General features: G+C 40.4%; 1 protein-coding gene across 1 annotated transcript in view; it reads right to left on the reverse strand.

Annotated features, from left to right (window-relative positions):
* DNAH3 (dynein axonemal heavy chain 3) overlaps positions 1-12,882 on the reverse strand; it is a 208,920-nt gene that overhangs the window by 19,228 nt on the left and 176,810 nt on the right. Inside the window, exon 54 of the mRNA XM_068524531.1 lies at positions 3,570-5,711. Within this exon, the coding sequence (XP_068380632.1) occupies positions 3,570-5,711 (2,142 nt within the window). The remainder of the gene's footprint in view (positions 1-3,569; positions 5,712-12,882) is intronic.

Genomic DNA, 12,882 nt, shown 5'->3' on the forward strand with positions numbered 1-12,882 from the left:
TTTTTTCACCCACGCTCCAGGACATTGATAAGCTTCCACATTGCTTCTTGAGTCAGTAGCCTAAAATTCAGAGTTCTATGGAAAAAAAAAATACATGGATTTGGAACAAAACAAAACTTCTAGAAATGGAAAGCACTGTCATTGAAGATAAAAACTCAAAGCACTGATTAAAAAAGCAGGTTAGATACAGCCAAAAAGAGAATTAGTGGAAAGTAAGGTCTGCAATCAATGATGCATTCAGTAGTGATGGGAACCCCAGGTCTCCAAATACCATCACCTGCTAAAGGAATTGGAGTTCCTTGGAGAAACGTTTGTTCAAGATAAGCCTGAAATATATATGGTAGTTCTACACAGCAAGGAAGTTATCAAAAACCACTGGGGTATGTGAAAAGGATACTGACACAGAGGTGCTCCCACAGGCCAAAGACTGAATAATCTGAGCATCAAAAAGAATAATGACAGCAGTGGAGTAAAATACCACTATATTTGAAACATCCAATATGTTAAAACCAATACATTAATAATCGTACCAAAAAACCCCATCTTACTGCCTAAGTAACTTTCGAGGTTACTAGGGCACCAATTCATTATTCTGAAAGCTGGTAAATAAAGAGTATGAACCAAGCATCTTTTCTGCCTGTCCTTTTTGAAGTATATTTAGAGTAAACCAAAGAGTTGATAAAGAAAAATTCTTCTTTATAGAAGAGTTCCAGCTAATAAATGTGAAAGGAATGATAGAATTAAAATATCATCATTTTGCAGCCCCTAATTAAATAATGGATCTGGGTAATGATTTTCTAAGGCCGATAAAACCATTAGGTCAGTGGTTCCCATTGGCTGCACACTGAAATTACCTGAAAAGCTTTATAAAACACAGTGCCTGGGGGGTTCCCGGGGGTTCCCTGGTGGCGCAGTGGTTGAGAATCTGCCTGCCGATGCAGGGGACACGGGTTCGAGCCCTGGTCTGGGAGGATCCCACATGCCGCGGAGCGACTAGGCCCGTGAGCCACAACTGCTGAGCCTGCGCGTCTGGAGCCTGTGCTCCGCAACAAGAGAGGCCGCGACAGTGAGAGGCCCGCGCACCGCGATGAAGAGTGGCCCCCACTTGCCGCAACTAGAGAAAGCCCTCGCACGGAAACGAAGACCCAACACAGCCATAAATAAATAAATAAATAAAATTTAAAAAAAAAAAAAAAAAAAAAAAAAGAGAGAAGCCGCGATAGTGAGAGGCCCGTGCACCGCGATGAAGAGTGGCCCCCGCTTGCCGCAACTGGAGAAAGCCCTCGCACAGAAACGAAGACCCAACACAGCCATAAATAAATAAATAAATAAATAAACAAAACAAAAACCAAAAAAACCACAGTGCCTGGGTCTCACCTACAAAGATTTAAATTTAATTGGTTGAGGGTGAGGCCTGCACATGGAGATTTTCTTTTTTTTTTTTCTTTCTTTCAATTTTTAATTGAGACATTCTCTTTATTTCACTCTCATTCTTGAAAGATAGATTTTATGTTTGCATATTTTGTTTTAGCACAATGATGGTATTATTCCACAAATTGCACTGTTGCTATTGAGACATTTGTTGTCAGTCTAACTGCTGTTCTTTAGAGATAATCTTATTTTTCTCACTGACTGCTTCTAATTTATTTTTTTACTGAAGTATATAGTTAATTTACAATGTTGTGCTAATTTCTGCTGTACAGCAAAGTGACTCAGTTATACACATATATACATTCTTTTTTATATTCTTTTCCATTATGGCCTATCCCAGGATATTGAATATAGTCCCCTGCACTATACAATAGGACCTTATTGTTCATCCATTCTACATAAAATAGTTTGCATCTACTAACCCCGAACTCCCAACTCATCCCTCTCCCACCCCCCACCCCCTAGGCAGCCACCAGTCTGTTCCCTATGTCTGTGAGTCTGTTTCTGTTTCATAGATAGGTTCATTTGTGCCATATTTTAGATTCCACATATAAGTGATACCATATGGTATTTGTCTTTCCATGGAGATTTTCTTAAAGCTCCCTAGGTGATTTCAATGTGCAGCCAAGATTGAGAACCACCATATTAGGTGAAAGGCTGATGGGAAACTTTATAAAGGAGGCGGTGGAGGAGTAGCGAGCTGAATCACACTGACAATGCCTGAACCCGCTGATCAATCTTAATGAAAAAAGATGACCAGACAGTATGTGCCTCCTAATATGGCATACTCTGAGGGACACAGTACCTGCAGTTTCCTGGGAAGTTATCGCAGCTGAATCTAATCAAGCCTCTAGCACAGGGGGACAGGAACAAGCTACATACACCGTTGGATTTTACAGGCCTGTCCTCTCCCAACACAGCATCATCATTTTACAGACCATATTCTGACCTTGTCCCCATTTCTCTTCTCTACTTTTCCTGGTTTCCCCTCATTTCTCTTGTATAAGCCTGCCACAGAAAGGACATAGGGCAAGGAGAAAAGATGCTAGAAAGGGGTCATGAATTGAACTTTGACAATAACAATAATTTGGGTGTAGGAACCTGGAAAGGGTACCAGTTCATTTCAGCACCTTCCTCTGATTGCCTTTGAGGAGAAGTGCTGGCTTTCTAACCGGGTCAGGATACATGTCAAATTCCTCAGCTTTCACAGAACTGCCAACTATGTCATTTGCATTTCTGGTATTCTTTCTTCATTCAGCAACAGAGAAAACTAAATCTTTAAGATTCCCCAACAGAAAAGAAAATGAATCTATTTCTGTCAACAACTCACACCCTTTTATATGCACAAACACTTTCTGGAAAGATACACAAACTGTTAGTAGTGGTTACCTCTAAGAGGGTTAGGAGGAAGATGTACCTTTCACTTTATACCAGGGTTTCTCAACCCCAGTACTATTTACATTTTGGGCTGGATAATCTTTCGTTTTGGGGGACTGTCCCGGGCATTGCAGGATAGTTAGCAGTATCCTTTGCTTCTATCTCCTAGATGCCAGTAGCACCCCCTAGTTTTGACAACAAAAATGTTTCCCCAAATGTCCCTTGAGGGGACAAAATGGAGCCATAGTCCTATACTTTTTGCATTGTTTGATTTGATTTTATTTTTTTACTACATGCAGCATTAATTACTCAAAATATTTAAAAATTGAAAGAAAAGAAAGAAGCGTAGCTGAGAGGAGCAACAGTCTGAGAAAATGGTCTAAGACAAAGGTGATAAACTAGCAGTCACTTGGCTAAATCTAGCCCTGGCTTAACCCTCATAAAGTTTTTAAGAAAAAATCTGAATGAGATATCAAGATTTAAAAATGGGTGATTTCTACCTTTCTGGTTCCTCTTGAAAAAGCAGATGATCTGGTCATCCTGAGATCACATTATCAGATGGCACAATGCACAAGAGCTGAGTAGCTGCCTGCTTTAGGCAGGAAAAGAAGTCTTATGTTGCCCCAGCCTGCCTTAGTCTGTTAACTGCTTGACCCTCAAAGCCATTTGAATTTGAGATTCCTACTGTAAGGGACATGCTATTGTCATCCATCCATGCATTCTGGGCTTTTAATATTCCTCACACAACATTCTGCCCTTACCTGCCATTGGGTCTGCACCCGGAGACAACACGAATATCAATGGTGTGCAGCAGCTGGAATCATTGTAGGACCCCTGGAGATCAAATGTAGGGGCTTCAGTGTACACGTTTCCCATGTGTTCAGCAATGAACTTCCGAATGGCTGGAATCATTTTGTCAGGCCGCAGACATCGGAGGATCACCATCCTCTCCAAACCTTGAAGAAATTTCCAAGATCCAGGGAACATCTCCTCATGGGGCCAGGCTGAGTCATAGATGAGCTTCCATTCATTAGCATTTTGTTCCAAATGTTCCATGAGGCCTTTCAGTTTTGGCAACGCGGATGCACGAACCACTTCTGCCCACGCCTTCTCAGACAGCCATTTGGAAACTGGGTTGGGGAAGGGGTTGTCCAGGGCAACGCCTCCAGTTAGAAGAAAGTACCAAATTTCCTCGTTAATTTGCTTTTTCTCTTTCATGATGCCTATCGTCAAGAGGAGGGAGAAAAGCAGCTTGTCCTTTTCAAACAGAGAGCGGCAGACATTGTTGTAGATGCTTAGAGTGAAATGTTCAGTGATGTACTCAATTCGTAGCTCTAGTTCCTCGCTCCTCCTGCTATGGGCCAGGGAGTGCACGTAGAGGTTTATGAACCATGTCAGGGAGTACTGGTACATGGGTTCGATGTGGACCAGGTCAGAGATACAAAAGAAGATGGTGGCAGAGTGGACAGCCACTGGCTTGTAGCCCATCCGAGTCTCATCGATCTGCATTTCTGTCATTGAAGCAATTTCCTGTTTCTCAGAGATTTCTTCGGAAAGCAGTTTGGAGGAGGACAAAATTTTGATGGCAGTCTCGTCCTCAAGGATGTTGCCCTCAGAAAGGGAAAGGACCTCCAAGATCTTATCTTCAATTTCCTTTAGCTGCTTCTTGTTCTTGGCACTTTCCACAATCAACTTGTTCTTTTTCTCTTCCAGTTCTGGCTTCTCCTTGGCGGCCACGATGCCAAGGAGTTGATCTTGGAGGCCCAAGGGGGTGATCATAAAGTTGAGGAGACAGACTTTCACGGCAACTTCAGGGAGATAATGTGGGTTCCTCAAATGGGTTGTGAGGTACAACTTAAAATCCCTGGAATATTCAATGATGTTTTCACCAAGCCTCATGTACTCAACCCCTTGCTGTCTGAATGTGGACTTGAGCAAGATGGGTTCAATAAAGGCATCCAGCTCTTCCCCAACATTTTCTAGTAAGACCGGGGTACCAAACTGCAGAGCGCGTTCCAGCGTCCTCACATAGTTGGTATCCGAGAACTTGATGACTGACAGCCTATTTGCTTTCTCCATATTCTTGATCCACTTATTGGCCTGCCCCTGAGGGTCAATCATTAAGGCCCAGCGCCTGGAATTGGATACAATGATGCCATTGTCAATGGAGAAGGAGTCAGTGGGCAGCCCAGCAATCTGCCAGGCACGAATTTTTACAGGGTCTCCTAATGTGTTGCTAAGACTAAAGTCACTGGAGCCAGGGATGACCTTGTCCTTACATTGGGCCAACCACCACTTTTGGCACTCAGCCCGATAATCCACGGTAAAGGCCCCCAGGTAAGCCACGGTCCCAGAGGACAACAACACATCCCCTGTCAGATTAGTATAGCGGACACCCAGCTGCCGGGCAGCTTCTGTCCATCTGTCCTTCTCTCCCCCAAGACCACTGATCAGTTTTTCTGCTCTGATCAACTTTTGGGAACAGATTTCAATGTTTTCCTCCAACATCTTTTTCTTGGTATTCATCTTTTCAAAGTCATCGTTCAGGGCCTGGAGGCGGCCTTCCACCAGCTTCAGCTCTGCTCGCTTCTGGTTCAGTTTTTGCATCTGTGTATCCAGCTTCCCCTCAGCCTCCTTCAGCCGCTCCCGTTTAGGAGCTACCACTTTGGCCACACGATCATACACCTCCATGGCCCTCACCCACTTGCACAGACCCTCACACGCAGATGACACATTTTTAATGACAGCCGGCTGGAAATCTGGGTGATCAATAAACCTTTCCCGGATCCGCTTCATGATCATTGGTGGGATGTTGTCTTTGTCATATGTCTTAAGACTCTCCAAGAATTTCAGATCTCCGAGAATCTTTCTTGATACCCCCCAGTAATCTTCTATCATTTTACCTGTTTGGGACAAAAAACAGAGATAAGACTATTATTAAGACATTCTGCCTGACACTTAGAGCCCTGCAGTGGCTACTTCTCATATTTGGCAAAGAAAAAAAAAAAATCCAAGGTCTTACAGAGGATTTTTAGGCAGAAGATATGTTGTATGATACCATAATGATGGATACATGTCATTGCATATTTGTCCAAACTTGTAGAATGTGTAACACCAAGAATGAATACTAATGTAAACTATGGACTTTGGATATAATGATGTGTCCATGTAGGTTCATCAGTTGTAACAAATATACCACTCTGGTGGGGGATGTTGATTATGAGGGAGGCTAGGCATGTATGGGAATAGGGGGTATATGGGAAATCTCTGTATCTTCAACTCAATTTTGCTATGAACTTACAACTGTTCTGAAAAAATAAAATCTTAATTAAAAAAAAAGCCCAAGCTTCTTACCATGGTCTGGGTGGCCCACCAACCTTATCCACCTCATCTTTGCCTTGCTCCCTGGTCTTCAGTCACAAGAACCTTCCTTCAATTCCTTGATGATCCCAAGTGCTTCGCTACCATGAGCTCTTCACCTAGGCTGTAAATGGCATCTAGATGGCTCCTGATCAGACTTCAGGCTCATTTTAAAAGCCACCTCTCGGGCTTCCCTGGTGGCGCAGTGGTTAGGAATCCGCCTGCCAATGCAGGGAACACGGGTTCGTGCCCCGGTCCGGGAAGATCCCACATGCCGCGCAGCGGCTAGGCCCGTGAGCCACAACTACTGAGCCTGCGCGTCTGGAGCCTGTGCTCCGCAACGGGAGAGGCCGCGACAGTGAGAGGCCCGCGCACCGCGATGAAGAGTGGCCCCCGCTTGCCACAACTGGAGAAAGCCCTCACACAGAAACGAAGACCCAACACAGCCAAAAATAAATAAATAAATTTATAAAATATATATATATATTTAAAAAAAAAAAAAGCCACCTCTCTGTGGAGCATTTTCTTTCATCTCAGAGGCTAGAACATCCATTCTCTTTATAGCATTGACGGCAATCTGTGATTTATTTTTTGGTCTAGTTTTAATTGTCTGTCTCTCCCTCAAAGCTGTAAGCTTCTGGGGAGAACAAGATAGTGGAGTAGTATGACACTGAGCTCACTTCCCTCCATGAACATATCAAAAATACATCTACACGTGGAGCAAATCTCACTGAAAACCAACTGTAGACTGGCAGAAAGACTCTTCTACAACCAAGGCTATAAACAGAGATCGGCATGGAGTTGGGTAGGAAGGGAGGAGAAGCAATCAGGTTGGGACCTGTGCCCCTAGGAGGAGACACAGAAGAGGAGGGGATATCACAGGCTTGGAGATCCTCCCTGGGAGTGAGGAGTTCAAACACATATTGGGCACCCTTGGGGTCTGGCACCAGGAAGATAAATTCCTTTAGCTGATTTGAAAACCAGTGGGAGTTTTAGGACAAACTGAGACTCCACTCATAAAGAGTGCACACAAGCTTGTCTACTCCCGGGAACAAGAGGAAGGAAGCAGATTGAAATTGCCTGGGGCACTGACCAGCTTCCCACCACTGCCCCAGTATGTGCCTGGCCTGCGCCAAGTGCCTGCTCCAGCTCCTCTAGCTCTGGTGTAGCTCCCCACTAGGGTGAAGGCTTCCATTGTTGAGGAGAGTGTGCACTTGTGGGGGTGGGGGTGGGGGTGGACAGAGCTGGTCCAGCCCTGGCACTGCATCTTAATGGGATGAGGGTATCCATTGCTGTAGCTCATGGAGGCAGTGGATCAGGAGCTGTCTGGAGTTCCAACTGGTGTGCTGGGACCATCCCAGCACACACCTAGCCCATACAGGGTGCCTGCTCTGGCTTCCCTTGCTCCAGAACTGCTCCCCTCTGGGATAAAGGTGCCATTGATGGGAGGGGGAGAACACACATTTACAGAGAATGGAACTAGCTTGGACCCAACCCACAGGGCTTCTGCTCCAGCACCATGGGACCTGCCCTGCCCCTGATGGGTGGTGATGACCACTGAGCATAGGAGAAGGCTCATCTCACACCTGGCTCTGGCTCTAGCCCCTCCATCTCCAGCCTCCTTCCCACCAAGGTGATAGCTGCCAGCAGACCCTGGGGAAAGATGTGACCCATACTCACTTCAAGATTCAGCTCTTCCACCAAAGCCACTGGGCACACATAGACTGCATAGGGACACTCCCACACAAGAACACTCCTTCGAGACTGGGATAGGTAACTGTTTCATATAATTTCATAGACACAGAGACAGTTAAACAAATGAGAAGACAGAGGAATATGTTTGAAACAAAAGAACAAGGAAAAAACCCTAAAAAACAACTAATGAAACAGGAATAAATAATTTACCAGATAAAGGGTTCAAAGCATTAGTAATAAGAATGCTAACTGAACTTGGGAAAAGAATAAATAAGCACAGTGAAAATTTTGACAAGGAACTAGAAAATATAAAAAAGAACCAGTCAGAGCTAAGAATACAATAACTGAAATGAAAAACACAATGGAAGGAATTAACACCAGACTAGATGATACAGAGGAACACATTAGTGATCTGGAAGATAGAATAATGGATATCACCCAATCAGAAGAGCAGAAAGAAAGACAAATAAGAAGAAAAATAGAAAGCAATGTATGAGATCTCTGGAATAACATTAAATGTGCCAACATTTGAATTATAGGGGTCCCAGAAGGAGAAGAGAGAGAGAGAAAAGGGGCAAAATGTATTGGATGAAATCATGGCTGAAAACTTCTTGAACCTGAAGAAGGAAACAGATATCCAGGTCCAGGAATCACAGAGAGTCCCAAACAAGGTGAACCCAAAGAGACCCGTGCCAAGACATATAATTAAAATGGCAAAAATTAAAGAGAGGATTCTAAAGGCAGCAAGAGAAAAACAGAGTCACATACAAGGGAACCCCCATAAAGCTATCAGCTGATTTTTCTGCTGAAACTTTGCAAGCCAGAAGGCAGTGAAATTATATATTTAAAGTGCTTAAAGGAAAAACCCTACAACCTAGGATGCTCTACCAGCAAGATTATCATTCAGAATTGAAGGAGAGATAAAGAACTTCTCAGACAAGCAAAACCTAAGAGTTCATCAATACTAGCCAAACCTAAAAGAAGTGTTAAAATGTCTTCTTTAAGTGGAAAAGAAAAGGCTATAACAAGAAGTAAGAATTTATAGGAAAGGGAAAATCCCACTAGTGAAGGCAAATATATAGAAGAGGCTGTGGATCAACCACTTAAATAAGCTAGTATGAAGATTAAAAGACAAAAATTGTTTAATCAATTATAACTACAACAAACAGTTAAGGGATAAACATGAAGATGTAAAGTATGACATCAAAAACACAAAACATGGGGGAGGGGAGTAGGAAAATATAGCTCATTTAGAATGTGTTCAAGCTTAAATGACTATCAGTTTAAGACAAGTAGATACAATTATAGGTCAACATATATGACCCCCATGGAAGCCACAAATCAAAAATCTACAATAGATACACAAGAAATAGAAAGGAACATAGCATAAGACTAAAGAAAATGATCAAACCACAAGAGACTAAAAGAAGAAAAGAACTGAGAACTACAAAAACAACCAGAAAAGAAGTAACAAAATGGCAATTAAGTACATACCTATCAATAATCACTTTAAATGTCAATGGACTAAATGCTCCAATCAAAAGACACAGAATGGCTGACTGGATAAAAAAACAAGACTGCTGCTTATAAGAGACTCACTTTAGAGCTAAAGACACACAGACTGAAAGTGAGGGGATGAAAAAGATATTTCACACAAATGAAAATGAAAAGAAAGTGGGGGTAGCAATACTCATATCAGACAAAATAGACTTTAAAACAAAGTCTATAACAAAAGACAAAGAAGAGCATTATATAATGATAAAGGGATCCACATAAGAAGATATAACATTTGTTAACATATATACACCTAATATAGGAGCACACAAATATATAAAGCAAATATTAACAGACACAGGGGAGAAATTGACAATAATACAATATTAGTAAGGGACTTTAATAACACCCTACTTACATCATTAGACAGATCACCCAGACAGAAAATCAATAAAGAAACAGTGGTCTTAAATGACACATTAGGCCAATTGAACTTAACAGATATCTACAGGAAATTCCATCCAAAAACAACAGAATACATATTCTTTTCAAGTGCACATGGAATGTTCTCCAGAATAGATCACATCGTAGGCCACAAAACAAGTCTCAACAAATTTAAGAGGCTAGAAATTATATCAAGCATTCTTTCTGATCACAACAGTATGAAACTAGAAAGCAACTACAGGAAGAAAAATGGTAAAAACACAAACACGTGGAGACTAAGCAACATATTATTAAAAACCAATGGGTCAATGAAGAAATTAAAGAAGAAGTCAGAAAACACCTTGAGACAAATGAAAATAAAAACACAGCTTTCCAAAACCTATGGGACAAAGCAAAAGCAGCTCTAAGAGGGAAGTTTATAGTGATACCGGCCTACCTCAAGAAACAAGAAAAATCTCAAATAAACAACCTAATCTGCCAACTAAAGGAGTTAGAAAAAGAAGGACAGTCAAAGCCTAAAGTCAGCAGAAGGAAGGAAATAATAGAGATTCGAGAAAAATAAATAAAATAGAGATAAGAAAATAGAAAAGACCAATGAAATGAAGAGCTGGGTTTTTTTTTGAAAAGATAAACAAAAATGATAAGCCTTTAGTTAGGCTCATCACAAAAGAAGAGGACAAAAATAAATGAAATAAGTAATAAAAGAGGAGAAATAACAACAGATATCACAGAAATACAAACCATCATAAAATAATATTATGAATAATTATATGCCAACAAACAGGGCAACCTAGAAGAAATGGATAAATTCCTAGAAACATACAATCATTCAAGACTGAATCAGGAATAAATAGACAATCTGAACAGACTAATCACTAGTAGTGAAATCAAATTGGTAATCAATTAAAAAACTCCCAGCAAACAAAAGTCCAGGACTGGATGGCTTCATAGGGGAATTCTACCAAACATATAAAGAATGGCTAATACCTATCCTTCTCAAACTATTCCAGAAAACTGAAGAGGATGGAATACTCCCAAATTCACTCCATGAGGCCACCATTACCCTGATACCAAAACCAGACAAAGACACTGCAAAAAAAAGAAATTTACAGGCCAATAATTCTGATAAATATAGATGCAAAAATCCTCAACAAAATATTAACAAACTGAATTCAACAATATGTAAAAAGGATCATACACCATGATCAAGTGGGATTTATTCCAAGGATGCAAGGATGGTTCAATGTCCACAAATCAATCAATGTGATACACCACATTAACCAAAGGAAAGATGAAAATCACATGATCATCTCAATAGATGCAGAAAAAGCATTTGTCAAAATTCAATATTTATTCATGATTAAAAATGCTCATCCAAATTGGTATAGAGGGAACATATCTCAACATAACTAAGGTCATTTATGACAAACCCACAGCTAACATCATACTCAACGGTGAAAAGCTGAAAGCTTTTCCTCTAAAATCAGGAACAAGATAAGGATGCTCACTCTAGCCACTTCTATTTAGCATAGTATTGGAAGTCCTAGCCACAGCAATCGGACAAGGAAAAGAAATAAAAGGCACCCAGATTGGAAGGGAAGAAGGAAAACTGTCACTATTTCCAGATGACATGATACTATATATAGAAAACCCTAAAGTCTCCAAGAAAAATAATAATTTTAACTGATAAATTAAATTTAACCAATAAGTAACTGATAAATGAATTCAATAATGTTGCAGGATACAAGATTAATATATAGAAAGCTGTTGTTTTTCTATACATTAATAATGAAAGAGAAAGCAAGAAAATAATCTCATTAAAATCATGTCAAAAAGAATAAAATACCTAGGAATAAACTTAACCAAGGAGGTGAAAGACCTGTACTCTGAAAACTATAAAACACTGATGAAGGAAACTGAAGATGACACAAATAAATGGAAAGATATCCCACGTTCTTGGATTGGAAGAATTAATATTGTTAAAATGTCCATATTACCCAAAGGGATCTATAGATTTAATGCAAAAACCTATCAAAATACCAAAAACAGAACTAGAACAAATAATCCTAAAACATACATAGAACCACAAAAGACCCTGAATAGCCAGAACAATCTTGAGAAAAAAGAACAAAGCTGAACGTATCACAGTCCTTGACTTCAGACTATATTACAAGGCTACAGTAATCAAGGCTACATTATGGTGTTGATACAAAAAAAAGATACAAAGATCAATGGAACAGAATAGAGAGTCCAGAAATAAACACACTCACTTACGGTCCATTAATCTACAACATAGGCGACAAGAATATACAATGGGGAAAAGACAACCTCTTCAATAAGTGCTGCTGGGAAAATTGGACAGCTACATGTAAAGAATGACATTAGAATATTTTCTAAGCTCAAAAATGGATTAAAAACTAAATATAAGACTGGAAACCATAAAAGTCCTAGAAGGAAACATAGGCAGAACACTCTTTGACATAAATCATAGCAATATTTTTTTGGATTCATCTCCTAATGCAAAGGAAACAAAAGCAAAACTAAACAAATGGGACCTTATGAAACTTAAAAGCTTTTGCATAGCAAAGGAAACTATGGACAAAACAAAAAGACAACCTACTGAATGAGTGAAAATATTTGCAAATGATATGACTGATAAGGGGTTAATATCCAATATATATAAACAGTTCATACAACTCTCTATTAAAAAAACAAACAATCCAACCAAAAAATGGGCAGAAGACTTGAAAAGACATTTTTCCCAAGTAGACATACAGATGGTTAACAGGCACTGAAAAGATGCTCAACATCGCTAATTATGAGAGAAATGCAAATCAAAACCACTGTGAGGTATCACGTCACACCTGTCAGAACGGTTATCATAAAACAGACCACAAATAACAAATGTTGGAGAGGATGTGGAGAAAAGGGAACCCTCAAATACACTGGTGGGAATGTAAATTGGTACAGCCACTATGGAAAACAGTATGGAGGTTCCTCAAAAGACTAAAAATTGATCCAGCAATTACACTCCTGGATATATATCTGGAAAAAACAAAAACAGTAATTCAAAAAGATACA

Source organism: Eschrichtius robustus, chromosome 16, assembly GCF_028021215.1.
Source record: "Eschrichtius robustus isolate mEscRob2 chromosome 16, mEscRob2.pri, whole genome shotgun sequence".
Classification (NCBI taxonomy): Eukaryota; Metazoa; Chordata; class Mammalia; order Artiodactyla; family Eschrichtiidae; genus Eschrichtius; species Eschrichtius robustus.